At 52.4% G+C, this 27632-nt stretch overlaps 2 protein-coding genes and 1 non-coding gene across 8 annotated transcripts; all 3 read left to right on the plus strand.

Annotated features, from left to right (window-relative positions):
* The first annotated feature begins 43 nt into the window (after positions 1-43).
* On the plus strand, positions 44-7760 carry Ranbp1 (RAN binding protein 1). Of its 2 annotated transcripts, XM_077796186.1 has the most exons (8): positions 44-217; positions 610-813; positions 1155-1177; positions 1504-1640; positions 3976-4133; positions 5907-6035; positions 6768-6833; positions 7358-7760. In XM_077796186.1, exons 2-8 carry the CDS (start codon positions 726-728, stop codon positions 7471-7473), a joined length of 717 nt encoding a protein of 238 aa, XP_077652312.1. In that variant the 5' UTR covers positions 44-217; positions 610-725; the 3' UTR covers positions 7474-7760. The 2 variants fall into 2 exon arrangements, with proteins under 2 accessions (XP_077652312.1, XP_077652313.1); XM_077796187.1 differs by lacking the exons at positions 610-813; positions 1155-1177 and having other exon boundaries at positions 48-217.
* On the plus strand, positions 6868-6992 carry LOC113191879 (small nucleolar RNA SNORA77). Its single transcript, XR_003301947.1, has one exon. It is a non-coding gene; the product is annotated as a small nucleolar RNA SNORA77 (small nucleolar RNA).
* A 4289-nt stretch (positions 7761-12049) lies between the features above and the next one.
* Positions 12050-27632, plus strand: Zdhhc8 (zDHHC palmitoyltransferase 8). 5 transcript variants are annotated; one of them, XM_026401694.2, is made up of 13 exons: positions 12174-12220; positions 12995-13052; positions 15887-15957; positions 19296-19417; positions 19582-19739; positions 19830-20002; positions 20231-20333; positions 20677-20768; positions 20941-21082; positions 21261-21381; positions 21453-21562; positions 22787-23787; positions 26678-27632. In XM_026401694.2, the coding sequence occupies exons 4-13, from the start codon at positions 19381-19383 to the stop codon at positions 26886-26888; spliced, it is 2148 nt and encodes a 715-aa protein (XP_026257479.1). In that variant the 5' UTR covers positions 12174-12220; positions 12995-13052; positions 15887-15957; positions 19296-19380; the 3' UTR covers positions 26889-27632. The 5 variants fall into 5 exon arrangements, with proteins under 5 accessions (XP_026257477.1, XP_026257478.1, XP_026257480.1 ...); XM_026401695.1 differs by lacking the exon at positions 12995-13052 and having other exon boundaries at positions 12136-12220; XM_026401697.2 differs by lacking the exon at positions 15887-15957.

Genomic DNA, 27632 nt, shown 5'->3' on the forward strand with positions numbered 1-27632 from the left:
AAGCTGCACTGGTTTTGAATCGCGGCGCGTTTCCCGCCGCCGGGGTCAGGGGTTGGGGTTCGGGTCGCGGGGCGGAGGGAAGAGCGGGCAGGCGGGAGGCGCCGGAGCCAGACGCGGAGGAAAGAAGCTACGACTAGTCGCCTAGAGGCCTCGGAGTCAGTGAAGACCGAACCAGTCGAGCTGCCGCCGCCGCCGCGTTCCCATGGCGGCCGCCCAGGTGCGGCCTGGGCCAGGCGGGGACTGGGCGGGCGGGGGCCAGGGGGCTGGGGCCGCTATCGGCGGCCACGTGGGCGGCCCGTGCCTCCGCCACCAACCCCCGCCGGCCTGTGGAGCTAGGGGCCGGAGCGCGCGGGGCCTGGGGGCTCGAGGCCTGTGGAGTCAAGTCTAGCGGGATCTGGGGGCGTAAGCTTGGTTCGCGCGGGCTGGAGGGCGCTCGCGTGACCTTGGGGTGGGCCGGGAAAAAGCCATTGCCACGCAGGGCTGTCCTGCTTGCCCCAGATAGGGGCAGGAGACCGGTTTCCTCCGGCTCGGCCCACTGGTGGGCTTTCCACCGGGACAGTATTCTTCCATCCCGTCGCCCACGCAGCACTTCATTCATTCGGTCCTTAGGTCTGGAACCGCCGCCGGCCTCCGTGGCGGAAGCTCGTGTTCCAACGAGGGGGACGGGTCGTGGACACGCCGACCCAGGGCGGGGGCGGCTTTGTTGGCTGCTAGTGTCTGGTCGGATGCCGGCCGCAGCGGAGCCGCAGTGCTGTGAAACCAAAGGAAGAACAGCGAAGGGCTTATGTTTTCTTTTCCTGTTTGAGTCTAGTAGTGAGTCTGGGGTTTTTTCTGTATCGTCAAGGCATGTGTTTTGTAAAACTTAAACTTAAATGTGATAATTTGTGCTCTATAAATCTTTGAGTTGGTTCAGACCCTTATGACTTTGACTTGTGATTTTCTTAGAAACCTATCAACTTAATTTTCCAAGCCATGATAAAAATTTTGGCAGAATTGTGAATTCCGTGTAAATACTAGTAGTCTATAGCAGTCTTTTGTCTTTTTAGTAAGAGCATGCATGGATATCCCTTAGTGAAAACTCTTAGATTTGCATTTTGCCATAAGGCTAACATTTGCTGAGTTCGTCATTGTGTCTTTTGATCTTCACATGGCAGGTATCATTATCTTCATTTTACCGGTGAGGAAACGGGGCTCAAAGAGATGAGGGAGTTTCTCCTAGGCTACTCCTCAAGGAGCCACAGACAGTCTGCATGGTTCTGATTGATGTTTGTGGATCTGGGGGAGGGGTGCTGAAATCCAGTGTCTTGCTGCACACTTAGTGCTGTGATTTTGTGGAGTTGGATGTAAATGCACATTTTTGCTGATGTGAAAGTCTGTGAGCTTAAATTCTGATTTGGGGTGAGGCCTGTCCTTGTTTTCCGGATGCCACTCACTATTGGGGATGCCTGCTGTGGGCCAGGTTCTCCAGCCTGCAGCATCACCTCTTTGCATCTTCCTGCACAGGACCCTCATCAGGACCATGATACCTCTACTGAGAATGCAGATGAGTCCAATCACGACCCCCAGTTTGAGCCTATAGTTTCGCTCCCTGAGCAAGAAATTAAAACGCTGGAGGAAGATGAAGAGGAACTTTTTAAGATGTAAGTATGTTCATGTCACTGGAGGGAAAGTTATCTTTAGTAATGTGGAAGTTATGGTTTTTGTGAGCATCACATCTTGGCTTGGCTTGATTGTGGCTATTTGAAGTGTTACCAGAGATAGGCTGTGTTGACAGTAGAAATGAGATGAAACAAAATATGAGCACACACATGCAAGGATTTAATTTACTTTCAACCGAAAGGAGAAGACCTGACCTATGGAGGGACAGGCTGCTCTTTGAACAAAGGCATACATAAGCTTTTTATTGATTTTTCTGGGGTTGGGCTAAAATCTGGTAATTTTCTATTGGTATAGTTTTTGAAGATGTTTTTTCTTGTACCACACTAGGACCCTTCCCTGGGTTCCCTAGCTGTCCTTACTTGCCATCTCACCTCCAGCAGTCCAGTTTCCTTCCCTTGGTGGAGCTGGAAGTCTTAATTGTTTTTGCAGCATAAAGTTGTATCTTACCTGTTTTCTGTTGCTATATCAGAATACCAAAGAGTGGACCATTTACAAAGAATAGAAGTAGGGGGAGATGTAATTCAATGGTAGTGCCCCTTTCCCAGCATTATGTTAAGATATTACTTGGTGGTAGAGCACTGCCTAGCATTATGTTAAGCTGAATTAAGTTTTCAACAAATGTTTAGGGCACATTTAAATAAGTACAAACTTTGGCAGTCTGAAATTTGGGAATTCCCGACTCTTTATTTGGAATTACAAGTGAAGATGGATAGCTTTATTTATGAGGTTTATTTGTGTGTGTGTGTGTGTGTGTATTTAATTACTTTTTGGTTGGGGATTGGTTGTCTGGAAATTGAACCCAGGATACTCTACCACTGAGCTACATCTGTACCTCTTTTTACTTTTTGAGACAAGATATTAAAACGAGGTCTTACCCAAGTAACCCAGGCTGGTCTCGAATTTGCAGTCCTCAGACCATGCCTGGCTCAGGGTTACTTTTTAAAAAGTAGTGTACACACGTTAGTGGTGGGGAGGTTTTGAAGTACCGCTAAGTATGAGCTTTGTGTTTTGTGTCTACATCACAGAACTACAGAGATCATAGCTTACGCCCAGAATTGCCTGAGATATTAAATTCAGTTACACTTCAGTGAAAGTAAGGTTTTAGTTTATTCCTTGTGCAAATTTGTGCCCTCTAGTCTCCACCCACTTCAGGTAGATCCAAGATACCAGGTTTGGCTATTCTGAGGTGGACGAAGGAAGATGAGAGAATTCCATCCCAAGCCATTCTTCCAGGGATTGGGGCTGGAGAAGGAAGCATGGGCAAAGAAAGAAAGCTACAGGTGCCCTTTCAGTCCTAGAGGGTGGTGGGCATTTTCCTAAAGATACAGGATTACTGGTCTCTGTTCTACCTTGGGATTGCTGTGGCCCCAGGTGGGGATAGCTCGTACTTGAGGTGACATGATACTTGTCACCTCCTTACCTGCCATGGGTTGAGAGTGTTGCTGTCTTGGGCAGGGCCACTTGCTCTCAGACATGAGGCCAGTTGATTGGGCCTTTTCATCTGGACCTTTGGGTTTCCTGTTAAGTAATCTTGTTTTGTTTTTTGGTAAGGGATCGAATTTGAGGGCACTCAACCACTGACATCCCTGGCCCTATTTTGTATTTTATTTAGAGAGAGGGTCTCACTGAGTTGCTTAGCACCTTCCCTTTGCTGAGGCTGGCTTTGAACTTCCCATTCTCCTTTCTCAGCCTCTCAAGCCTCTGGAATTACAGGCATGCGCCACCCACTGTGCCTGGCCTGTTAGGTAATCTTGTGAGAACATGGTATCCCTGGACTGAATTGAGGTTGGAGGAGGGTAGAGTCTTTGGTAGAAGAGAGACAGGCAGAACTGGGGGTGCAGAGGGAGGATGCTAATCTGAGCCCTCAGGACAGAACTATTGATTCACTGCTGGATCCTGGGTGCCCCTATAGGTGTGAAGTACTGCTCCTTGACAGGGAGATTCATGTCCTGGTCCTCTGGGTTGAGGGCACACGAGCAAATTTATCTCTGGGAAGACTTGGGCCTGAGAAAGACCTCTATGTGGCCATGGGATGCTATGGTAGGCTCAGCCTACTGAGGGCTTTTTTACTTTTTCCCTTTGAGGGGGTCATATGTTTTTGCTGGGGAAAATGTTGAAACTATTCACATTTTTTTCATTTTGGCTGTGAAATTAAAGTGGCCTGTAATTTGTTGGCTGTGCTGCTCTTTTGGGTGGTACTGGGTGCCTAGTAGTTATTTGAGCTCAAAGGAGGGAAAGAGTGTTTGTAGAAACATGGGATCCAGTGGCACATAGCTGTGCTGTGTTTAGCACTCACTTAATGGCTTTTCTTAACAGGCGAGCAAAGCTATTTCGATTTGCTTCAGAGAATGATCTTCCAGAATGGAAGGAACGAGGCACTGGTGATGTCAAGCTCCTGAAACATAAGGAGAAAGGAACCATCCGCCTTCTCATGAGGAGGGACAAGACCCTGAAGATATGCGCCAACCACTATAGTAGGTGGCCTCTTAAGGTTGATTTTTAAATTCTCAGCCCCTAAGCTATGTTAGATTGACTTGGGACCTACAGGAAGTTTTTTTAGGCCTGACTTGGAACCTGGGAATGTGTTGTTACATGGAGTGCATGTTTGTGGTGTTTGTTGAATTTAAGATATGAAGTATACCTTTCTTTTGGGCTCAGTGGTACATGCCTATAATACCAGCTACTAGGGAGGTGGAGGTAGAGGATTGCACATTCTAGGCCAGCCTGGGCATTTTAGCAAGGCCCTGTTTTGAAGTAAAATTATAGAAAGGGATGAGCATGTAGTTCAGTGGTAGAACACTTGGCCTAGCATGTGCAAGGCCCTGGGTTTGACCCCCAGGGCTGGGAAGGAAAAAAAAAGTCTTTCAAATGTGCCTTTTAACTATGAGCTACAGTGAAGCTTAGAGAACATGGGACGTGAGGTTTAATTAGATGGGTCCTGATAGGATGGATGCAGAGCACCAGGCCAATCTTGGGACATGGAATGAATGGGAGGGTGTCCCTACTGCTTTTGTCTGCTGACTGCCATGCAGAAACAATTCATGCTCCTCTTGGTGGGTGCTGTGTTGAGAAGCACATGTGTCCTGGACCATCCCTTGGTAGACCTCCTAGTGCTGAGTCTGTATTTTCCAGAGCTATCTGTGTGGCTCCCAGTGTCTGGTGCATTTTATGGGCCCTTGTCAGGTGGGGAGGATGGTTGTGAGTGTAGGCCAGGCATCCAAGTGGGGTGTGGAGGAGGTACGGATGTGTAGAATGTACAGGAGGCCTGGAGACTATTATGTTGGGCTGCAGTGGATGAGATCTCTGAGCTCTAGTTTACACTGATTTGTAGGTGTGGCTGTGAATGGGGTCATAGACCCACCTGGAGTCCCTGGAGACTTCTGCCAGAGGCACAGGGGTCATTGACTGGGTGGAGATACCAGGGACAAGGTGTCTACAAGATATCTGTAGACAAGAGGCTCTCTTTAGGGGACGCTCCCTGATTGGCTGTGGGACCCGTCTCCCTTCTTCTCCCCTCAAGTTTGCATGGGCCTAATGGGTTCAGGATAAGCATGTTTATTCTAGGCCATTGCCCTGTCTTCATGACTTAGAAGTATTTGTTATGGGACTCTGATATCAACTATTCTCATTCCTCAGTGTTCGTCTTAGACGATAGAACATGGAGTGGTCATGCTGGCCTGATTATGTGTCCTGGATGAGAGTCCTGTTTCTGGATTTCTTCCCTTCCATTGACCCCCACCTTCCAGTCAGCCAGATTGAATGCCATTAGGAAGGGCTGGCTCCCTTGACTTTGCCCTGATGTCTGACTTTAGGCCTTGGGACTACAACACTGGGAGGCTACTACCAAGGGGCTTGGTGTGAGCAGTCACACTGGAATCAAAACTGAAGCTTGCTTTACCCATGTCCACTTTTCTGGAGGTAGGGTCATCTGTGATGAGTGGTCTTAAGATAGTTCATTCAGGAAACCCTCAGAGATATCCTCATGGTCAGGGAGCGGGTGCCTTCCCACATTTAGGACAGTACTAAATGTGGATGGTTTTAAGTGAATATGGACTGTTTTCAAAGAGGTTTGGGTGAAATGTAAACCCTGTGGGATTTTGTCTGGGCCTGGTTCTCAGACCCCAAATTTTCTATGTTGCCTGAAATGAGTCTTTCAGTTTGATGAGCTTCAGAACTCTTTTTGGCCGAAGGATTTGTGAGCTTTCCTAGGTAGTCCCCATCAGCCTCATAGGCTTTTCTCTTCCAAGTCACGCCAACGATGGAACTGAAGCCAAACGCCGGCAGCGACCGTGCCTGGGTTTGGAACACCCATGCTGACTTTGCTGATGAGTACCCTAAGCCAGAGCTGCTCGCCATCCGCTTCCTAAACGCTGAGAGTAAGTGGAAAGGGGTACCCTGGAGACCTACTGATTGTAGCATTGCAGTGCAGTGTTGCTTTTGGAGAAAAGGTGACAGTGACTGGGAATGTTCATTGGAGAGTTTTGGCATGCTATTTGGGAGCTGTGCAGGGTGTTTCCTCTTAGGTGCTAATGTTGAGCAAGTGTCCATGGTGCAGTCCCAGATCTTGCTCCTCAAGCTCCAATTCCCATTGGGTGAGTGGAGCCTGAGTCAAACCTCAGGATTTCCTACCCATTGGTGCTTTTGCCAGGTTTATGGCTCCCTGAGGCTAGGTACAATGATGTCACCTGGATACCAACAACCTACAGAGACCATGCAGAGGTCCGTAGATCTAGGCTGACCTCTCTCCTGCTTAGGGTTTTTTCATGGATTTGTGAAAGTTGAGGAGTTAGTGGTTGCCATGTCTAGCACCCCAGTAGTTGATGGTTTGGTGGAGTGGGGCTGTCCCTCCAAGACTGTGTGGCTCCCAGTGCCTGGTGCACTTTATGGGCCCTTGTCAGATGGGGAGGATGGTTGTAGAGAATAGTCCTTGGAAAAGTCCTTCGTTGTATGAATTATCACAGTCAGATGAAGGGAGATGGCCCAGCCCATCCTTAGGTTAAAAATTGCATAGGACAAGAGCCCTCTGGGAATCCTGGTCTTTCAGACCCTCTAGGATATGTCCTTTCCACACTTGGGCTCTTAGGAATTTATCTCTTTTCTTTCCACAGATGCACAAAAATTCAAAACAAAGTTTGAAGAATGCAGGAAAGCGATTGAAGAGAGAGAAAAGAAAGGTGACACTATGCTCCTGGAAATGGGGGGTTCCTTGCAGACTCACTCTGCACCCAGCTGCAGTCCCAGGCGGGTGCTTTTTCAGTCTGCTAAAAAAACATTCCAGGAGCTGTGGCTGCCTGAATCTGTCAGGGACAGTGCAGCTGCCTGGGGACACAGGGTACTTCCGGGGGGGGGGGGGGGCTCCTGAGCTCATGTTCATCATCATGGCTCACATCAGTGGGATCCAGGTGGGCAGTTAAGTCATAATGTATGGAACCTACCAGGTGATTTGAGAATCATATCCTCATTTTCTCTTTGTAGGACTTGATCTCCTGGTTCTTAGGGGCAGATGGTGGCTGAGGTAGTAAGTGACCAGATGTCACTGAGCAGCCCAGTAAGAGTGGCCAGCAGTGTTTTCTCTGGGCTCAGCTGGGGAGATTAGTGGGCAGTTCTCAGGGATGAAGTATCCCCTGTGCTCTGGGCCTGGTGAGGAGGCAGCATGATCTGGACTTCTATTTTCTTACTGTGCTCTCCTTTTTGGTAGGACTGGGCAAAAATGATAATGCTGAAAAAGTGACCGAAAAGCTGGAAGCTCTTTCTGTGAAGGAGGAGAACAAGGAACCTGGAGAGGAGACCGAGGAGAAATCGGAGAAGCAATGAGTCGTCTTAATTTCTTTTCCTTTTTCTTTTTCTTCTTTTTCTTTTTTTTAATTTTGCCCTGCCCTTCCTTTTGGGTTTATTTTTATTCTGTTATGTTTTCATAAGGACTTTATATAAAGAACTGAATTCCAACATTCAGGTTTTTTTTCTTAAGTTTTTACCTTATTGAAGATGACTTGAGAAAATCCATTCCCCAGTCATGAAAATGTACTGTGCTAACTTTCTTTTCCATAGTGGAAACACTTATTTATAGTCATCAAAAATAGTGAATAAAAAATGCATTTGAAACCTGGAGCAGATGGTAGGACTGCATGTGTGTGGACAGTACTGTGAGCACTGTTGGTCCTGGCTAGCTCCTGGGGGTGCCTGCCTGAGCTCTTTTGAGTATGCATGTTCAGGTCTGCCTGTGACTGTGATGGTGGGTCTTGATGTTGCCACGGGTTGTATCTTGGAAGACTCCTTACCTTGCTGAGGTTGTGGGTCTTGGAGAACTTGAGCTGCTGTTGGCCACTGGAGGCATGGTGTGTCAGCCCGTGCTGGAACAGGGGCTGGTGCATGGGGCTGAGGTGTGTTCTGCCACTTCTTTAGGCCTGAACAGCTGTTGTTGCACTGTGGTGAGGAGATAGGTGTGTATGTGTGTGTGTGTGTATGCATTTGGTTCTAGTTGGCCCCTGTTGGCAGAGTGGTGGGCATAGTCCTTGCCAAGTGGGGTTTAGTCCTATATCCCTCCTGTGGGAAACCCTGTCAGATACCTCACCACTTGGAGCAAAGTATCTCAACTCTGGACCTCCTGGACTTGAAATCTAAACTCAGCCTTGTTTGAATTGTGAGCATCTGCAGTAGCTTTAAATAAGAGGTGTTTTCAAGCATGCTCTTTGGGGTTTGGTATAGCAAAACATGTTCTCAGACATTTTCTTAAGGGGAGAAAGGGTTTCGTGTACAAGAGGCTTTTTAAAGCATGTCCTGACTGTCATGTGTCTAAGGTGACCAAGAGACAAGGCTCTGGGAGTTGTGCCAGCCCTCCCCACCATAGGGCAAGATTGAGCAAGGACTTGACCCCAGATGGGCCACAAGATACTCAATCATGACTTGTGGCAATTTGCCCTTAACATCTACCAGGGTAAAGTGTGGGCATCTGCCACACTTCTGCTGTTGCTCCTTAATCTCTCCATCTGTCAGTGGTGTCTCCTACTGGCTGTTCTGTCTGACCTTCCTGAGTGCCTGGTCCTGCTTGGTGAGTGTATGTCCTGTTTAAACACAGTTCCTAATTCCTGCGGGAATCAGCTGCTCTTGTTATAAAAACCCACACAAAGACTGCACAGGCTATCTCTTGTCTGCTGGGAACCTTGTGAATTACCTCCAGCACATTGGTACTGGCTTGGTGGGGCTCTACCCCAGGAGGAGTTGAGGATTGCACACAGTGACCATTAAGTCCTATAGCAGTAGAATTGTGATGCTGTAAATCAGGTGGAACCTCACTGTGCTGTTTACATTCCCTTGAAGCCTCACAGGCACAGGAGTCAGATATGTTGCATACCATGACTTGATCTTCCTTGAAGAAAGCCCTCCACTGGGATAGAATGAATGTTTAACATTGTCTTCGCTTTGGGTTCCAATAATCCTCCAGCTAAATTACTTCATCTAGGGATGGGAGAAGTATTTCCAAACGGCGTTTCTGGCAGCAGAAAGACTCTTCAGAATGGATGGGGGACACTACCATCCTCTGCTCAGGTTGTATCATGGGGTGCATTGAAGGAAATAGCTTGTGACACTGTAGGAAGTTCTGCTCAAAGGGAGACATGCAGGGGACTGAGTCAGCATCAGCCCTACTGGCCATCATGTAGGCTAAGTAAGGGTACATACTGCCCAGCCTGACATGTTTCCAGGTTGTCATCCTTTGGCAAAAGCAATGTAGGTCCTAATAGAAGTTAGGGATTATGAGGAATGCATCAGTGTATCTGTGTTCCAGATGTGTGCCAAGACTGCCTCCCCCTACCAGTGGATACCTGAAACCTCATTAGTGAATATACTATTATTTCATATATAAATATACATATACACATAACTTATGTTAAAGTTAAGTTAGGCATAGTAAAAGATTAACAATGGAAGAAGATTAAATGGTAATAGTGAATGTAATGTTGAAATTATTGTACTAAATATCTTAGCAACATTTTTTTCCTTTCCTAATTAAGTGGAAAACTCACCTTTTCATTTACAGGAAGAACTTCACAGCTTCTCTTTACATATCCAAATTGGCAGCATTACTACTACTTTGCTTTGGGGCCATTATTAAATAAAGGTTACTTGAACATAAGCATTACAATGCTAGGGCAGCTGATCTCATAACTTAGAAGGCTACTAAGTGTCAAACGATTAGGGTAGTAGATACAGTGTGGATATGTTGGGTGAAGGGATAATTCACATAAGCTGTTTGGAGCAGGATGGTACAAAATTTCATTTAAACACAATATAAAACTCAAATTATGGGCTGGGATTGTGGCTCAGTGGCAGAGTTAGGCACTGGATTCAATCCTCAGCACCATATTTAAAAAATAAAGTTATTTAAAAATTCATTGTTATTCAATTTTCCATTTAATAATTTTTGGGTTGCAGATAACTGAAACCATTGAAAGCAAAACTGCTGATTAGGGGGTATAGATAGCCTTACATCTCAGGTCTGTGTGTTGAGTTGACTGAGGAAGCACCTACTTGCTTCGTTTTCCCTGTCCCTGTCCCTTGGACAGCATGAGGCTGAGGAGCAGTGAGTGAGGCCTGTTTCATCCTCATGGTGCCCCAGCTTCCCCACTGCTGGCCCCATTGCTTGTCTGGCCCTGCAGGTAGAGTAAGTACTGAGGCTTACCTCACTGGGACCCCTCTGGACCCCTGTCTGCCCGCTTATCTGTGTTAATAAGAGATCCAAACCTGTTTCTCCCTGTGACATGTTTGACATTTTTCTTCAGGGCTCTCCAGCCAGGGGAGGAGATGACTGTCCTTGGCACCCTGTATACAGAATGGGTGTGGAGTCAGACCTGGACCTACAGGGCCTGGTGTGATATAGGTGTGTCACATAAGAAGTTACTGTGAGGTTGGGGCCATTCCTAATGGAGGGCAGGGTCTGAGCTTTCTGTATTCTGAGTGCAGAAGGGCAGAAACAAAGTCATGGGTTGAGTTGCTCTTCTGAGATGTGTTCCCATCCCTGAAGTTCCTTTTGAGACCACCTGAGAGCTGGGGCGAGGTGGTATCAGGTCTTTGCTCACCAGTGTGCAGGGATCCCTCTATCTCATTGTAGTCCCCATTAGTGCTGGGAGAACCCTCCCCCTTCCCCTGTACTGGGCCTTCTGGAGTGGAACATCCTGCAGAACAGAAGTTTAGGAGAAATCATTTCTGTTGGATAGCTAGCTGCATTAAGGCCCCTGGTCCTCTAACAGCCAGATCTTCCCTGAGGAGCTTGTTAGGTGCTTCATAAGACTAACAAGGCAAAGATCCCAGGTTTGAGATGGTGTGACAGGGAGGAGGTAGCTGCTGGGTGCTGGGTCTTGGCTAGAGGATGAGGACCCTCCTAGGTCCCCATATGGGGAGGGCTGTAATAGGTTCCAGAGCAGAAGACACCCGGGGCATTTTGGAGTGGCCAGGACAGGCCCTTGTTAGAGAGGCAATAGAACTATGAGGTCTCCACTCAGGCGCTGAGTGTGCTCTGCCAGGGAGTCCAGTGCAGTTGCCCAGAACTCATTCTCAGACGACCTCATTCTCTAATGCCGGTCCACCTTAAGTGATAACTGCACTGGTACTGGAGGGTGGGATTTCCTGCGGGAGGTGGGCCTGCTCACCGGGCCTATCCCGTTACTGGGCAAGGTGATGGCGCCCCCCTGTGGGGCATCCAGCCTCTGGGAGGAGTCCCAGGGTCTCACCCTTCCAAGCCTGCAACCTGGGCCAGGATGCGGAGGGGCCTATGGCCCCTGCTCGGTTCAGACCTGAAGAATGGCATGAGGGTTGTGAGATGGGGAAGGTTGATAAACGACACTGATGCCCCTGCAGTACCACAAAATCCACCCCACCCTCGTGACTGCCAGATGGCTCCAGATGAGGGGGCTGTCCCTGCCCAGGAATAGCGTGTACCTGTGGCCATCAGCCTGCGCCAGGATGCACATGTGATTAGGAGAAGGAACTATTTAGGAAAGGTCTGTGCAAACAGGCCCAGGAGGAAAAACCGCACCGGGTAGGACCAGGATTTCTGGCTTTCACGGAGGTTGCCACTCGTCCCGCAAAGTCTGCAGGGTACAACAGCTGCGCTGAGCCCGAGGCAAGGAGTGACCCCGCCCCTCTGAAGGTCTGGGTATCCGAGGGCGGAGGGCATTTGCGTGGGGCTGCAGGCGGGCCGCGAAGGAGGCCAACGCACCGCCCCCCCTGCCCCCCGCGCCGGCCTCCATCCTCGGCAGCCGGGTCCACCTTAAGGGGCGCGCTGACATCAGTGCGCCGCCGCGCCCCGTGGGGTGGGATTTCCTCCTCCTCCTCCTCCTCCTCCGCCGCCGCCGCCGCCGCCGCGGGTTCTTCGCCGAGTCCAGCCCGCCCGACCCCGGCCCGACCCCGGCCGGCTCCGCCCGCCCGGCCCCGGGGAGGGATGCGGCGGCGCGGCGCCCAGGATGCCCCGCAGCCCCGGGACGCGCCTCAAACCCGCCAAGTACATCCCGGTGGCCACGGCCGCCGCGCTGTTGGTCGGCTCCAGCACCCTCTTCTTCGTGTTCACGTGAGTTGGCATTGCGTCCGTGTGCCCGGGTGGCAGTCAGGCCTGACATAGATTCTTGGGAATACAGAGGCAGCTACCGGGCTGGGTAGCTGGGCCGGGCAGGGGGCTGGAATCAGACGGGCTGGGCGGGGCGCGGGCTGTGAGCAAGGCGAGCCCCCACCCTGGCATAAGGGACCGCATCCCGGAATGCCGCGCGTTCTGGAACAGGTGAGCCACATGTGTGTGAGGACAGTGGTACTAACTGGGCATCTCAGAGTTGTGTCAGGCAGGCCCTGGGTGTGGCAGCAGCCCTTCCCTTTCACAAAGCTCAGGAGGGGATGCGGGCTGCCCAGAATTACTAGCCTTCCTTGCAAGCAGCCGTGGGTGCTTCTTGGGTCCCCTCCAGAATGCCACCCCAGGCCAGTGCCAAGTTATTCCCGCGTAGGTGTGGCCTGGTCTGGTTGCCACATGCTTACCCCATAGCTGCTGATGACCCTGGCCAGGTGGGGTCCTCTGCCCTCTGTTGGCCTTCCTCTTTGGAAGCTCTTAGTGGCCATTTGAGTTTGAGAGGCTAGGCTGGGCTGCACTCAGAGATAGATGTTTAAATAGCTTTGCTGTGGGCTTCTCATAGGGGACACTAAGACCTTTGAGGCTAAGCCTCTAGTTATAGAGACAGAATCCCCTTGCTCACAGGGCCTCAGGTGGCTCCAGTTTCAACTTCTTCACCTCAGACATGCTGGCTTACGGCCTGGAGTGATCTGCTGACCTCCCTCTGTTGTCCTGGGGTCACCCTAGGGATCTTTCAGGCATGAGAAGGGATTGCTGCGGACCCTTTCCACAAGTCCAAGCCCAGGTGGGCAGAGTGATGGCTTCTGAGTGTGAGTGAGCCTGGAATGGGCAGGAGTCAACCTACTGCTCTTTCACCTTTGTAATAGCTGGGGTGGCAGCCCATGTGCATGGCGAGTCTGAATTGGGTGCTTGAGGAGGCGGGAGAGTACTTACCTGGAGGCTGGGGCTGCAGACTGCCAAGAATGTGTTTAAAAAAGGCCTGTGTGGACGGGCTTATTTCTGGCTCTGGAGAGTCAGTGTGTTCTTCTCACTCTGATGCTGCTGACTATGGGGCAGAGAGAGGTGGGTGGTGGGTGAGGTTGGGGACCCATTCCCTGGGGCTTCTGGGAGCATGGATCTCAGCTTGGTCTTGGCCTCCCAGGCACTGGGGTGGTGTGTCTGTCTCAAGTCTTATTACCCAAGTGCAATCCAGTGTCTTTTCTTATAACTTAAGGTTCTCCATGGAGAACTTACGAAATGCAGGGGGAAAAAAGTTTTAAAGAAGTTAAAATTCATCCTCCAGCTCATGGAGACCACCCATCTCCTCATCCTCAGAGAGCTTCTCTGTGCCCTGGCCTCACCTCTGTGGCACCCAGGCCATGCAATAGGAGTGCTTGTGAGCCACTCACCTGTGATTTCAGAGTCTATTATGTGCTCTTTCCTGTGAATTGACCCAGCCTAGGCCTTGAGTGCTGAGGCTGCTGCCATTCTGCAGGCTGCTAGTACTTCCTTCCTCCGTTCTCAAAGCTGGAGTTCTAGGGTCATGGACAATGGTGCTTTTGAGGTATCGGGTTCCCTTTGGAGGTAGCACTCCAATTTGTGGCCCACGCTGAACTCAGCTAGTCTGGGAGAACATGCAATATGTGTCTCAGTGGCAGGATGGAGACTCAGTGGTGTTATTGGGTCCCATTTGTAGGAACCATCTAGTGAGACTCAATGGCTTCACCTGTCCCTTGGCAACCTTGAGGCCATATTTCCTGGGCTAAATTGGGACTTTAACTTGCCCCACCCTAGCTCTTCTGGAATCCACTAGGTGGCTCAGTTTTTGAGAAGGGGTCTTTATAGGGTAGGCCATGACAATTCTGATTAGATGGAATACTAGGTAGGTCTGGTGGCCATGCTGAGTGGGTGTCCTTGGAACAGGCTTCAGTGCCTCCTTTGTGGCTTCCTCATGTCCGGTGGCTTCCTCATGCCTGGGCCCACTTTGGCTTCAGTGAGGGAATGGTTCCCTACCCTGCTCTCATGATCTATATGGGGTTTCTATTTTCTTTTTTTGCTCCTTGGACTTTACCAGATGGTGAATGGACCCCAGGTCTCCTCTCTGCACTCAGTAATGTGAGTTGCCCCTTTCAGGGTAGATTCTATTTCCATACCAAGTGGGCCATGTTTCTGGTATCATGCAAGATCAGGAGTCTGAGGCCTGCAGGACTAGGGATCCCTTCCCTCAGCCAGCTCACCAAAGGCTGTGGGGCCAGTAGGACATTCAGACATCTTTCCAGGAGAGGCTGAGGTGTGGGAAGGATGCCCGATTGAGAGTGTACATATTTTGAGGTTGGAGTGTATGTTGTATGGCAGATTCTTAGAGCCCTCCAGGTGGGGTTTGTGTCCTCTGGGCTCCAAAGGACTTCTTACTATAGTGCAACACTAGGTTGGGTCAGGTACTTGGAGGGTCCAAAAGCTTTCAGGGCAGTCCTCTGCTCTGCCTCTATTCTGCCTCTCCCCAGAGTCACTTTGCAGAATGACAGGACACTATGCATGCCAGAGGACTAGGGCTGGGCAGTCTTATCTCTGAGGCATCTGAGTTGGTGTGGCTGGACCTGAGCCCTCTCCATGTTGGAGGCTTAGTCCAAGACAGCAGATGGTCTAGGCCTGAGGGTTAAGGGGCTAGGTAGAAGAAGGGCTGATTGTGCCTTGTGGGGAAGAGCCTGAGGGTGGAAACTCAGTGTGAACTCCCCTGCCAGGACATGATGCATGTCACCAGGGACTTCCCTGCCCTCCTGAGCCTGTTTCCCCATCTGTCCAGGTGACTATAGGGATCAGACTGGTAGGTATAGATGCTTCATGATCCAGAGGCCCTGCTTTGAATGACCAGGGCAGAGTGGAGTCCTGGCATTCCATGGGCCAGTACCACTCTCAAATGCAAACTGTTAATGAAGAACCTGATATAAAAGAAAATGTCTGAGTTAAAAATTTCCATTCCACATTTAGCTGTGGCAGACATTCTGCCTGTAAAAGTTCCCCATCCCCCTTTACAGGGAGACTCTGCTAGCCTAGGCAGGACTTAAGACCTCCACCCTGGTGGGGCACACTGTAATGACTTGTGTCCTGGCTTATGTCCCTGCTATTCAGGAGGTAGGGCTGGAACTGGAGGAGTGCTTGGAACTTCAGAGCTAGGCCCCCTCCTGGTTCTCCATTTGGTCCACAGCATGGCTTGAGTCAACCAGAAGGGGGTCATAGGGAAGTTGTAGGCAGGATTCATGAAAGGCTAAATGCTCTGCCCATGGCCCAGGGGCCTGTGACCTGCCTGTCTCTTTCTGACCCTCCTGCAAACTCAGGTCTTGGGTTATGTCCTGCAGGGGAAGAGGGTGAATCCAGCTGGGGTCTCTGGAGCCAGGTAGAGAAGGATCAGCATGGTGCACATGAGCGGGGAATATCCCCGGGGGCAGAAGATCCTCTCAAGCTTAGTGCTGGCACAAATATGGTTTGGACATTGTTGCCCAGGAGAGCTCACATGTCCTCTTGTTTCCTCCTGTGTCTTTGTGTATCCTTGCATGTTCTTGTATGTCTTTCTGTGTCTTCACACATCTTTGCATGTCCTTGAGTGTCCTCATGTGTATTCACATTTGCCCTGTCCCACAGGGGAACAATGGAAAGCCCAGAGAGGCAGAGGGATTTGCCTGAGGCCTACAACAAGGGGCTACTGAGCTGAGGTTGGACAGAGCTGGGTGTAGGGGGAGGAGGGGTGTGTCTTTGCATGTGTGTGTTCATGTGTGCATATGCATATGCTTAGGCCTCTATGATTGAATGTGAGCTCTGCTGGCATTTTTGCATTCATTCACCTGCACACAAGTGTGTGTGCCTGTGCATGTGTATGTTCTTGCATATATGTGTGTCTTGCTTGTGGATATATTTGTATGTGTTCATGCATATGTGCTTTTTTTTTGGTAAAAGAGTGGTTGTCTGTGTTTATGGACCTGTATATTTGTATTTGTGCATGTGTACTTTGGAGCATGTTTGTGTGTGACACATATATGTGTGTCCACATGTGTGTTCAAGTGTGTGTATGTGCCTGTGTATTCTCTTTGTCTCCTCCACCACTTAGCATGCATGCTTCCTAAGTTCTGGGATCTGCCAGGGCCATGATGGGTTAGCTAGTGGGCCTGTCCCCCTTAAGTGGGGTCTAGGTTCATGGGTCCCTGCAATAACACCTAGAGGGCGACAGGGAGGACAAGTGCCTGGTCCTGGGCCTGAGTCAAGCCAAGGGGCTGGAGATAATAAGAGAATGGTGGCTTAGGTCTCAGAGAACTTGTGTGTCTCTTCAGTCCTTTCTGATACTCAGCTAAGGCCCCCCACTGGCCCTCCCAGACATTTGGCCAGGTGGTGCCCACACTGGACAGAGGCTACCCAGCATCTCAGTGCAAGCACTGCCCTATTAAGAGCACAAATTTCCAAACGTGACCCTATCATTGCACAGCTACTGTCCACATCCCTTTCTCCCAGGGAATCTTACTCAAGTCAGCTGTCTAGCCCACCTGCCTTGAGGGGAAGAAATTGAGGCTCAAGGAGGTTCTAGTGGTATAGACTACCTGGCCAGCAGGGACTGGACAGCTGAGGGGTTCAGGCCCTGCCTACACCACGGGTGAGGGCACTCCCAAGACCAGTTCCAATTAGGGCCAAGGAACAGGTTGAAAACCCAGCTCAAATGCACACTGGTCCCAAGGCCTCGGATCCTCAGGTCCTTGTCTATAAAATGTGAGGACAGCAGCTTTCCCCTTCCTCACAGTTGGGAGAATGGGGATGTACCATACAGGATGGGAAGCCATGGATACAAGGACAGAGCCCATGACTGGCCTCTTCATGTGTCCCTCCACCCTGGGGACCTGCCTACTGCCTCTCCCCTACATCTATTCATCCATCTACCTCATCTTCAGCTAGCCCCTGGACTCTTTGGTCTCTTCCTTTTCCAGCGCAGGCCAACTCCACATGCTTAATGACATACTATCACTGTCTTGATTTTTGTTGTTGTTGGTACTAAGGATTGAACCTAAGGGTGTTCTACCACTGAGCCAAATCTCTATCCCTTTTTTATTTTTATTTTGAGCTAGATATTCTCACTAAGTTTCCCCAGCTGATCTCAAACTTTCAATCTTCCTGCCTCAGCCTTTCAAGTCTCTGGGATTTCAGGCATGCACCACCATGCCTAGTGTTGTTTTGTATTTCTTAATAACTTTTTAATAAGGCATCCATATTTTCATTTCACACTGATTATGTAGTTAGCCCTTCCCAGAAAGTTCTGTAGGGATCTTGTTTGTGCCATCCAAGGGGGTACCTTACCTCGCCCTGGGCTGGACTGGTTCTCTCAGTGTGTCTCCCCTGTTTGGCATCAGTTGGGGTATATGCCTTCCACCATGCCAGGCTGGCCATGCCTTAGGGCCTCAACTGTTGCCTTGCTGAACAGCATTAGGTCGGTGGTCAAAGACATGTGTTAAGTGCCATCCGTATACCAGGCAGGGATGGGGAATATGAAAAGAAGGTGTATACGGGGGTCTGCATCCCAGAACACCAGGGTAGGGGTGAGAGGCAGATCTTCCTGGCAGAGAGACCCTTGCAGCTGCAGATTAATGTACACACACTGTGTCCATGCTGGCTGTGGAGAAAGGGAAGGGGTAACTGACAGCTCTTGGCCCTGTGGAGGACACTGCCGTGGGAAGCAGAATCTTTAAATAGCCTCTTGCTTTCCACTAAAAATAGTTCTGCTGCCATGGAGGTGGTTGTTGGGGCGGCAGAGCTGGCTCCTGGCCAAGGCAGGCGTGGGTGCACTAGCGTGGCTGATGTGAGCTGGGGTGGTGGGCAGGACTGTGGGCCCTATTTGTCTTGCTGGCAGCCACCATTGCTACATCCCTATAGTTAGGACTACGGTGGGGGAATCCCCACTGGCCCCTGACTCCAGAAAGGGCTCAAGCGCAGGATGGGGAAGGGAGTGTGTATCCCCTGTGTACCTGACCACTTGTCACAACAGCTGGGTGCAGGGGAAGCCGCAGAAAAACAATATGAGGGTCCAGGTGCTTTTTAGGACCTGAGAGGTGGCACTCAGGAACTTGCTGTAGGGTCAGGGTCAGGGGAATTGAGAACCAGTGGGTATCCATGGAGGGGACTCTGGGCAGGCTCCTTGAGGATTAGAGCAGGTTCTCTTTAGGGAGATGTGCAAAACCCTTTCAAGAAGGCTGCAGAGAACCAAGTGTCCTGGAAGGCTTCTTGGAAGAGCGGAAAGACTTGGAGCTAAGTGCTGCAGGGTGGTAAGAGGTGGGAAGGGGTAGGAGCCTTGTGCTTTTCAAGTGTTTCGAAGTGTTCTGCATTGTTATCTGGGGAGCAAGGTGACAAACTGAGAAGAGGCTGCCAGTGGTGAGGGATATGTTGCTGTGCCCCTCAGGGAAGAGCAGGGAGACTGTCCCTCCATATATGACTCATGTTTGTGGTTTTCATTACTCCAGAGTCTTCCTTGCGAGGGGTCCCTGCAAGGCTGGGGATAGGTTTAGGTGAGGCCTGAACTGACTGGAGCTACCCAGGCAGGTTACTGGCCTCTATACATCATAGCACCTGTGTGTTGTCTTATTTTCTGTCTTGGTGTTCACTTCCTTTCTGTGTCCCCCCAGGAAAGGGGAGCCAAGAAAAGTTGTGCCTGGGGCAAAAGGATGTTTGTAGTTTGGCTCTGGGCCACCCATCCTTAATGATATAACCCCAGTCAAATGGGCCTCTCTGAGCCTCATTTCCCTCAACTGTGAGTTACGCTCCAGACAGCTACCCTGGGGTGTTGCCAGGTTGGAACTGGCATGGTGGGAGGACTACACACTGTACACGGTGTACAACAGCATCTGGTGGTTGAGCCAAGGAACAAAGGGCTAATGGGCAGGGGTCTCCCAGTAGGTCTGCAGCTGGTGGCCTGATGGGTCCAACCCGCACAAATCAAATTTCCACGTCTTATGGATCTGCCCTTTGCCTTTATACTGTACCCTACGTACTTAGCTCTCTTCCTGGCTTTCCATTGCAGGTGCCCATGGTTGACGAGAGCCGTGTCCCCAGCTGTTCCTGTCTACAATGGCATCATCTTCCTTTTTGTCCTGGCCAATTTCAGCATGGCCACCTTCATGGACCCTGGTGTCTTCCCCCGAGGTAGGGCTCTGTGTTGAGGCAGCTCGTCTGCTCATTTTCAATGAAGTATGAGGGGCTGAATTGAGGGACTTAGTGGTTCCCCATAGATAGGCTGGGCAGGGGTTTTCCTGATAGGGAAGTCACTTTCTTGTTCCCTGCCACTCTGTCCATCTCCTGATCTGCAGCGGACGAGGACGAAGACAAAGAGGACGACTTCCGGGCCCCGCTTTACAAGAATGTGGATGTGCGGGGCATCCAGGTCCGCATGAAATGGTGTGCCACATGCCACTTCTACCGCCCACCACGCTGCTCACATTGCAGTGTCTGTGACAACTGTGTCGAGGTGACTATCCCATTGCTCTGTGCTTCCCCAACCAGGCCTTGCACCTAATCTTCACCCCCCTATGTGCCCTGATGCACTGCCTCTGCCTAGGACTTTGACCACCACTGCCCTTGGGTCAACAATTGCATTGGACGCCGGAACTACCGCTACTTCTTCCTGTTCCTGCTGTCACTCAGTGCACACATGGTGGGCGTCGTGGCCTTTGGCCTGGTCTACGTGCTGAACCATGCCGAGGGGTTGGGAGCTGCCCACACCACCATCACGTATCCTTGATCCTTGAATGCCCCTCCCAAAGGCAGTGTAGGCCAGGCATGTGTGTCACAGGGGAAATTGAGAACCAAAGGGGTTGATCAGCTGCCTAGGGGACCCAGTGGGTGAGTTGTTATTCTTAAATGGGCAGAGGAGGGTATTTGGACACAGGTACCTGCTCAGTGCCACTCTGATGGGGTCCACCCTGTCCTTGCCTGCAGCCATTGACCTTAACCAGTCAGCATGGCTGTCATGTGTGTGGCTGGACTCTTCTTCATTCCTGTCATCGGCCTCACTGGTTTCCACGTGGTGTTGGTTACTCGGGGGCGCACCACTAATGAGCAGGTGCAGATCTCACTGGGGCAGGGCCTTGGAAACCCTTGTGTGAGGTGTCTTGTGCAACTTTGGTGGGAGGGGTCGCAGGTGTGAGGCTGTGCCTACCTGTCTCCCTGCATGCCCCATGCCTGTGGACACTGCAGTCACCAGCAACTGATGGCCTGTATATTCTACAACTCCCTATAGGGATATGCTGGGATGGCCTGAGTGAGGGTCACCCCTGGGCTGACTGCTCAAGCTGCTTTCCACAATCACCACTTCTGAGGAACCCCAGTTGCCCCTGCCTATCCCTCTGCCTACCCTGGCCTGTACCCTGGGTGGCCAGGCTGGCTAAGGGGTCCCGTGTCCACAGGTGACTGGGAAGTTTCGCGGGGGTGTGAACCCCTTCACCAGAGGCTGCTATGGGAACGTGGAGCACGTGCTATGCAGCCCCTTGGCACCCCGGTGAGGCCCGGCCTGGGCAGGGGGGTGAGGTAGCTTGTGCTGGGTGCAGGGTGGGCAGCCTTGAACCCTTAGCGTGATATCTTTCTGCACTTTCCAGGTGGGGTTGGTCCTGCCTTTGGTGTGTGTTCATAGCCAGGTTGTTTGGCTGCTGATTCCTCTGTTCCTGATGCAGGTACATGGTGGAATCACCCCGGTTGCCGCTCTCAGTGAGCCTGAAGCCACCCTTCCTTCGGCCTGAACTCCTGGAGAGAGCTGCACCGCTCAAGGTCAAGCTTAGTGACAATGGGCTGAAGGCAGGACTGGGCCGCAGCAAGGTGGGGGCCTGGGCTGGGAAGGAAGAGGGGATGGGAATCAGACCCTTAGAGTAAGCAGGTGGAAGGAGGAGGAATTGGGAGAATTATGGGGAAGGGTCCCACCACTCCAGGAAGGAATCCTCAGTTAAGTCCCACCCCCTATCCAAGCCCCACATACCACTGAGCCCATCCCTCCCAGTCTAAGGGCAGTCTGGACCGGCTGGATGAAAAGCCACTGGATCTGGGGCCACCACTGCCCCCCAAGATAGAGGCCAGCACCTTTGGAGGTGACCTGAAGACCCCACGGCCTGGCAGTGCTGGTGAGGTTGGACAGCCAAATTGGGGGAGGGACATGGACTGACCCCAGTCTGACATTGGTCCTTTTCCCCAGAGAGTGCCCTGTCAGTGCAGAGGACCAGCCCTCCGACACCTGCCATGTACAAATTCCGGCCAGCTTTCCCCACGGGTCCCAAGGCGCCATTCTGTGGGCCTAGCGAGCAGGTGAGGAGACCAGGCCATGCTCCTGGAGAGTCCCCACTCACAGAGGGCCATGTGAATGCCAGTGGGACCCTACCCGGTTGGGACCCTGAACTGGGGTCAATTGGAGGGGTACAGGGTGAGATATTCTGGGAGGGCTGATTCTAGTGGTCCTAAGCCTGGAATCTCTATCTCTTGGTTGGCATTGCCCTTAGGCCAGATGAGAGGCTGCCCCCAGGAGCAGTGTGTGCCAGGATGACTTGGAGTTTCACCATTAGCGAAACTTAAGGCCCATGGGAAGCCTTCAGAAGAACTTGAGATTTCTTTGAGAAAACCCATTTATTTTCTCCAAGTTCAGTACTCTGCTGTCCTGCTTTCAGAATAACCCAGAGCCCCGAGTTTTCTCAGGGCTGCCATCCCTCCTTGAGGTCTAGCCTTAGAGGCAGGCCTGAGTCCAGGCCCCATTCATCTAGACCAGCTTCATCCCTTAGGATTCACATCCTGTTCCACCTCCATTTTAGGGATTGATAGCTGGGGCAGTGAGTCTGGGCTTTCCTCGATGAGGGTCCATTTCTGGTGGGTATGCAGTGACCCTGTCCACCTGGAGGATGGTCAGCCCTGGTTGCTAATGGGGGTATTCTAGGTTCATTCCCTGCTTTACTTCCTTCCCAGGACTGACCTGGATCCTTCAGCCTATTGAAGGTTCAGTTTAGTTGGCTAAGTGCACCAAGACCATTTTTCACCCTCACCACCTTTAGGATTTGAGGTTCCTTGGGCTACTCTTCAGCCTAAGTCAGCTGCCCCACAGAGACTGAAAGAGACCCCTCTTTTCTGTGGCCATGGCTGCCCTGAGAAGGTGGACTCCCTGGCTGGGTAGATTCTGAGGGCATTACTCTGGCCTAGAGTAGTGGAGTTCCCACTTCTTTGCTGCCTAGAGTCAGTGTTAACCTGGGTGTTGCCCATGTAGCCCTTTCTCACCTGGGGCTGGTGGGCAGTGGCAGGCCCCACACAGTCTTCCCTCCGAGGCCTCTGTCCTGGCTCCATTCTGTTCCAAATTCCTTCCATGGTTGGCATGAGAGAGGTGGGCATAGTCAGAAAACAGGAAGCTTCTTCTACTATGTGTTGGTGGCATCTGCCATGGCCTATGTCACCAGCATTACAGTCTATATTACATGGGCACAGAGTACCTGGTGGCTACAGGTTGGGGGTGTGATTGGGTAGGGGTGAGAGTGCTCTCTTTCTCCATAGGTTCAAGGCCCTGACTCCCTGACTATAGGGGATGACAGCACCCACAGCCTGGACTTTGTGTCTGAGCCCAGCCTGGACCTCCCAGACCATGGTCCCAGTGGCCTGCACTCAACCTACCCACCGTCCCCACCACTCAGTGCCACTGATGCCTTCTCAGGCGCTTTGCGCTCTCTGAGCCTCAAGGCTGCCAGCCGGCGGGGTGGGGACCATGTAGCTCTGCAGCCCCTGCGTTCTGAGGGTGGTCCTCCCACACCCCACCGGAGCATCTTTGCTCCCCATGCATTACCCAACCGAAATGGCAGCCTGTCCTATGATAGCCTGCTTAACCCTGGCTCACCTAGTGGCCACACATGCCCAGCACACCCCTCTGTTGGTGTAGCTGGCTACCGCTCACCCTATCTACACCCTGGGGCAGCAGGTGACCCACCACGGCCCCCACCCCGCAGCTTTAGTCCCGTGCTGGGTCCCCGGCCTCGGGAGCCCTCACCAGTACGCTATGACAACCTGTCGAGGACCATCATGGCCTCCATCCAGGAGCGCAAGGACAGGGAGGAGCGTGAGCGGCTGCTGCGCTCCCAGGCCGACTCACTCTTTGGTGACTCTGGAGTCTATGACACACCCAGCTCTTACAGCCTGCAGCAGGCCAGTGTGCTGTCTGAGGGTCCTCGTGGCTCTGTGTTGCGCTATGGCTCCAGAGATGACCTTGTGGCTGGGCCTGGCTTTGGTGGTGCCCGCAACCCTGCCTTGCAGACATCACTGTCTTCACTGTCAAGCTCTGTGAGCCGGGCACCACGGACATCCTCCTCCTCCCTGCAGGCCGACCAGGCCAACAACAACGCCCCTGGGCCCCGGCCTGGAAGTGGCTCACACAGGTCGCCTGTGCGTCAGGGTCTACCCTCCCCGCCTGGCACTCCCTGCTCGCCCTCCTACATGGGCCCCAAAGCTGTCGCCTTCATCCATACGGACCTCCCGGAACGGCCACCCTCGCTGGCTGTGCAGAGGTGGGTGTCCAGAGGTGTGGGTGGGTTTCCCAGTGCAGGGCAGCCATCCAACCACCTGCAGGGCTCCTCTTGGCCCAGTACTCAAGGGTTGTCCTGGAGCCCTTTGGTTGCCTGCTGGGATGGGACAAGGAGGGTGGGCCTCATCCTGCCTTGAAGACTTCTCAGTTATCCATGTGAGAGTGGCTCGGTTCTGAGGATGCCCTGGGCATGCTTCATATGTAGGAGCAGGAAGATTTGTACCCTGAGATCAACATATCACATTCTCCCAGAGCTGGTGCAGGCTCAAAATGTGGAAGGGCAACTGGGCACTGGTACCTTTTTTTTTCCGGAACTAGTACCATGTGGCTGCATGGGTTTCCTTTGGGCCATGGGCTCTGACCTTCCTCAGTCTGTTTGGCACTCTCCCTGGGCCTGTCTCCATGCATCTCCAGAGGCTGAGACTGGGGGACATCTCCTTATAGTGAAATGTGCCACCTCGGGCACATAGTCCCTGGAACAGATGCTTCCCTGTTTATAGAAAGACTGGCTATAGGCTTCTGGTGGGTTGGTAATTGGTTCTGCCTCATAGAGCCAGGTCCAAGTAGGAGAGCTGAGCCTTGTTTGGGTCCAGTTCTCATGTTGGGTAGGTCACAGAACTGCTGTGTCCAGGTCCTGAGAGCTCAGGCTCAGTTGTTTCAGATTGGCAGATGAGGCCCTAAGGGGAGAATTTTTCATCCAGGCCACTTGGCCACAAAGGAGTGGGAGCCCAGTCACCAGTGGTCTTGCCCTGACCTGGCCTCCCTACCCTACATATGGCCAGGAGCCCATTTACTTTTCTTGGGATTAGGGATGTGGCTGTGGTAAGGCGGGGACAGTAGTTGGGGAAAGGAGGGACTCCTGCCTTTAGGAATGTTTAAGTAGTGAAGTCAGAAACACCATGGTCAGCACTGGACAGGCCAGGTAGCAGGAGAACAGCCCTTCATTTTTCTGAGAGGGAATGGGGAGCAGACCCGGTGGTGGCTTTCCCAGCTCAGGGCACCATGACATGGGCAGGACCTAGAACTCCAGTTTGATGTCCACCTGCCTGCCCTGTTCTCTGGTCATTGCCAGCTGGGAGGTGTTGAGGCAACCAGGAGGATGATAGCAGTTCTGACATGTTTGTCCTTCCTGTGATGGCACAAACGCTCTTTAAGAGGCCAGGACAGAGGGCTCCAGTCCATGTCTGCGTGTCCTGTCACCCCACCATCCTGTGTTCACCATGAGTGTATGTATGTGTGTGTGCTTGTTTTAATGCAGAGACCACCCTCAGCTGAAGACCCCCCCAAGTAAGCTTAACGGGCAGTCCCCAGGCTTGACCCGACTGGGGCCTGCTGCAGGTCCTCTGGGACCCTCCGCCAGCCCTGCCCGGCACACGCTGGTTAAGAAGGTTTCCGGCGTGGGTGGGACTACCTACGAGATCTCGGTTTGAGAACTGACTGCCACCCGTCTGCTGTGGTGCCATGGGGACCAGGACCCCATAGTGGCTCTCCCCATCCCCACCGACTTCTCTACCCCAGAGAAAGGAGGCCGCCCAAGCCTGGTGTGGATCAGCAGGAGAGAGCCACGCCTCCACAAGCTTGTCCCTGCACCCTCTGCCTGTCCATCCACTCATCTGCTCATGGGGAAGACAGGATCTTGAGCAGTTTGTGCCAGGCGGCTGGCCCTGTGTTTCTGTTCTTGATGGGGCAGTGAGGGGGACCCAGACTGCCTCCTCCCTTGGCCAAGCTCAACAACATCACTCTGTCATGCTCCCTGGCTAGTCTCCAACAATCCCATGGGTTTACCTCCTCCCCTTTCAGAGGGTGCCTGGGGCCCTGCCCTCCCAGCTGCTCCTAACATGTTGCCTTTCACTGACCCAGCTGGCAGCTTGTAGCTTGGCAAGGCCGATGCTTCTGCAGTCCTGGTCTACTCTGGGTTTTGACGGATGGATGGACAGATGGACAGCCAGCCAGCTGTGGCACGGGCCCTAGCTCTGTGCATTTTGTCTTGCCTGGCCAGTGGGCTTGTGTCCCTGTGTCTGCGTGCTGTGCTGCCGTGCTACGTCTGATGTGTTAATGCTCGGCCGCCGCTGTCCCTTTCATTGAAGCCTTAACTTCTGCTTTATGCTCTTGTGGGAGGCGACGGGGGGTGGGGGGGGGGAGAGAAAGTAATGGGAACAGGCACAGGGGTCACACACAACCCCAGGAGGCCAGTGAGACCTGGATCACCCTCCCTGCTAAACTGGAGAATCCCCACCCTAAATCATACGCAGTCCTTGGCTCTAACCCGGCCGGTCCCATGTGGAAAGCACATTGGGGAGGGGGGGACCAGTGCTTCCCCTGGTGTCAGGGACCTGAGAGTAAGCACATGGCAGCGTCAGCTTGCGTTGTGTCTGTTTTATGTTTTTATATCTACATCTATATATCTATAATTTTATTAAAAAAAGAACTTAAGAGTCATTTTGATCCTTTACTTGGGCAAGGTCAGGGCTGTGGGTGCAGGGGCCCCAGGGGGTAGCTGATTGGCTCAGGGTAGCACATTCTTTGTGTGCATTTCTGCTGATGAAGCCGAGTCAGGTGAGAACTGGTAAGCATGAGGCATCTGTCCTAGGGAGTTGGAATGGGGTGCTGGCTTGGATAAAGGTTGAACTTCAAGGCAGTCACTTTTGTCTGCCATATGCTAGAGATGGGATTGGGGAGTTCCAGGAATCAACAGCTTTTCAGGGCTGGCACAGCCTGGCAGGGACTGAGGGGACTGGGGCAGACCCAGTGTAGGAGCAATGGGGAGGCTCAGGGACCCAAAGGGAGGTTCCCTGAGCCTTGGACCCCACAGCTTTGCCCTAAGCTGACCTCCACCCTTTCTGCTTCTCTCTCACGGATGCCGTGGCCCACAGGGGGCGAATAGGCACCTGTAGCCGTGGATGGGGGCAGCGTGGCCAGCCCAGGGGGACCCCTGGCCTGCACCTGTGCCATCTTGGCCTCCCTGAGGACCGCCCTCCACTGCGGGCCCCCTGGAGCCAGGCTGCTGGGGCACCCCCTCGTGGGACCATGTGCCGCCTACACTCGGCAGCCTCCAGCCTTTTCCCCAGCCTCTCGGGACCCTAGTGGGATGCAAGTGGGCAGCTCTGGGGCCCTGGACAGCCCAACTGGAGAAGCAGGAAGCCAGGCTGCCATGGACCCTGGGGTGGGGCTGGGTATGGACTGTGGGTCCTTGTCTCTACCAGCTACATCTTGACTGACTCAAGACTGCCAGGGCCTGTGACCCTGTGTCCAGGTGACCTCAGGAAGTCCTCCACCTGCTGCAGGGGGTCCAGTACCCCATTGAGGGTGGCCCTGGAGTTGCTGTGACCAGCATGACATTCACCCCAGCCTCCCTATCCTACCAAGCACTTTAGACTAAGCCACTTCCTCCTGGGGAGCCTGGGCCTCTGTGGGTTGGGCTGGGGAGGGGGTCTCAGGTTTCCCCTGCCAGTTACTACAGTCCCTCTACCCTGCCTCTCCAGAACATAAACAGATGCCTTAATTTCCTAGAGCCACCAGCCTGGTGAGCCCTGGGATCCCAGCCCATCCAGCTGGGCCCCTTGCCTGCCCACCGGATTTCCATCAGTATCTCTGCTCTGGCTCCACCTGGTCTGTCTGTGTCCAGGGATGAGTGATCCATGGTCCACAGTCCTGCAATCTCTGAGCCTGCTGGACCTGGTTGTCCTCCAGAGGCAGAGCAGGATGACCCTCCTGTGTAGGGTCCTTGTCCCAGGATCCACCCTGGGCACTGGCTCTATTCTCCCATTTTGGGACAAGAAAGCCACAAAGCTATTCTCTATTGTTCTAAGGGATACTTCCTCCATTTAA

This window comes from Urocitellus parryii, chromosome 3 (genome assembly GCF_045843805.1).
Source record: "Urocitellus parryii isolate mUroPar1 chromosome 3, mUroPar1.hap1, whole genome shotgun sequence".
NCBI lineage: Eukaryota > Metazoa > Chordata > Mammalia > Rodentia > Sciuridae > Urocitellus > Urocitellus parryii.

What these genes read in the sequence shown, in the direction of transcription:
- Zdhhc8 (XM_026401692.2), top strand. Translation starts at nt 12,117, where the DNA reads ATGCCCCGCAGCCCCGGGACGCGCCTCAAACCCGCCAAGTACATCCCG. An exon ending in GCTGCCCACACCACCATCAC is followed by an intron (nt 20,003 to 20,230) that starts GTATCCTTGATC and finishes TTAACCAGTCAG; the next exon opens with CATGGCTGTCATGTGTGTGG. An exon ending in TCTGTGGGCCTAGCGAGCAG is followed by an intron (nt 21,563 to 22,786) that starts GTGAGGAGACCA and finishes CTTTCTCCATAG; the next exon opens with GTTCAAGGCCCTGACTCCCT.
- Ranbp1 (XM_077796186.1), top strand. Translation starts at nt 726, where the DNA reads ATGCCGGCCGCAGCGGAGCCGCAGTGCTGTGAAACCAAAGGAAGAACA. An exon ending in TCATTATCTTCATTTTACCG is followed by an intron (nt 1,178 to 1,503) that starts GTGAGGAAACGG and finishes CTTCCTGCACAG; the next exon opens with GACCCTCATCAGGACCATGA. An exon ending in GATATGCGCCAACCACTATA is followed by an intron (nt 4,134 to 5,906) that starts GTAGGTGGCCTC and finishes TTCTCTTCCAAG; the next exon opens with TCACGCCAACGATGGAACTG.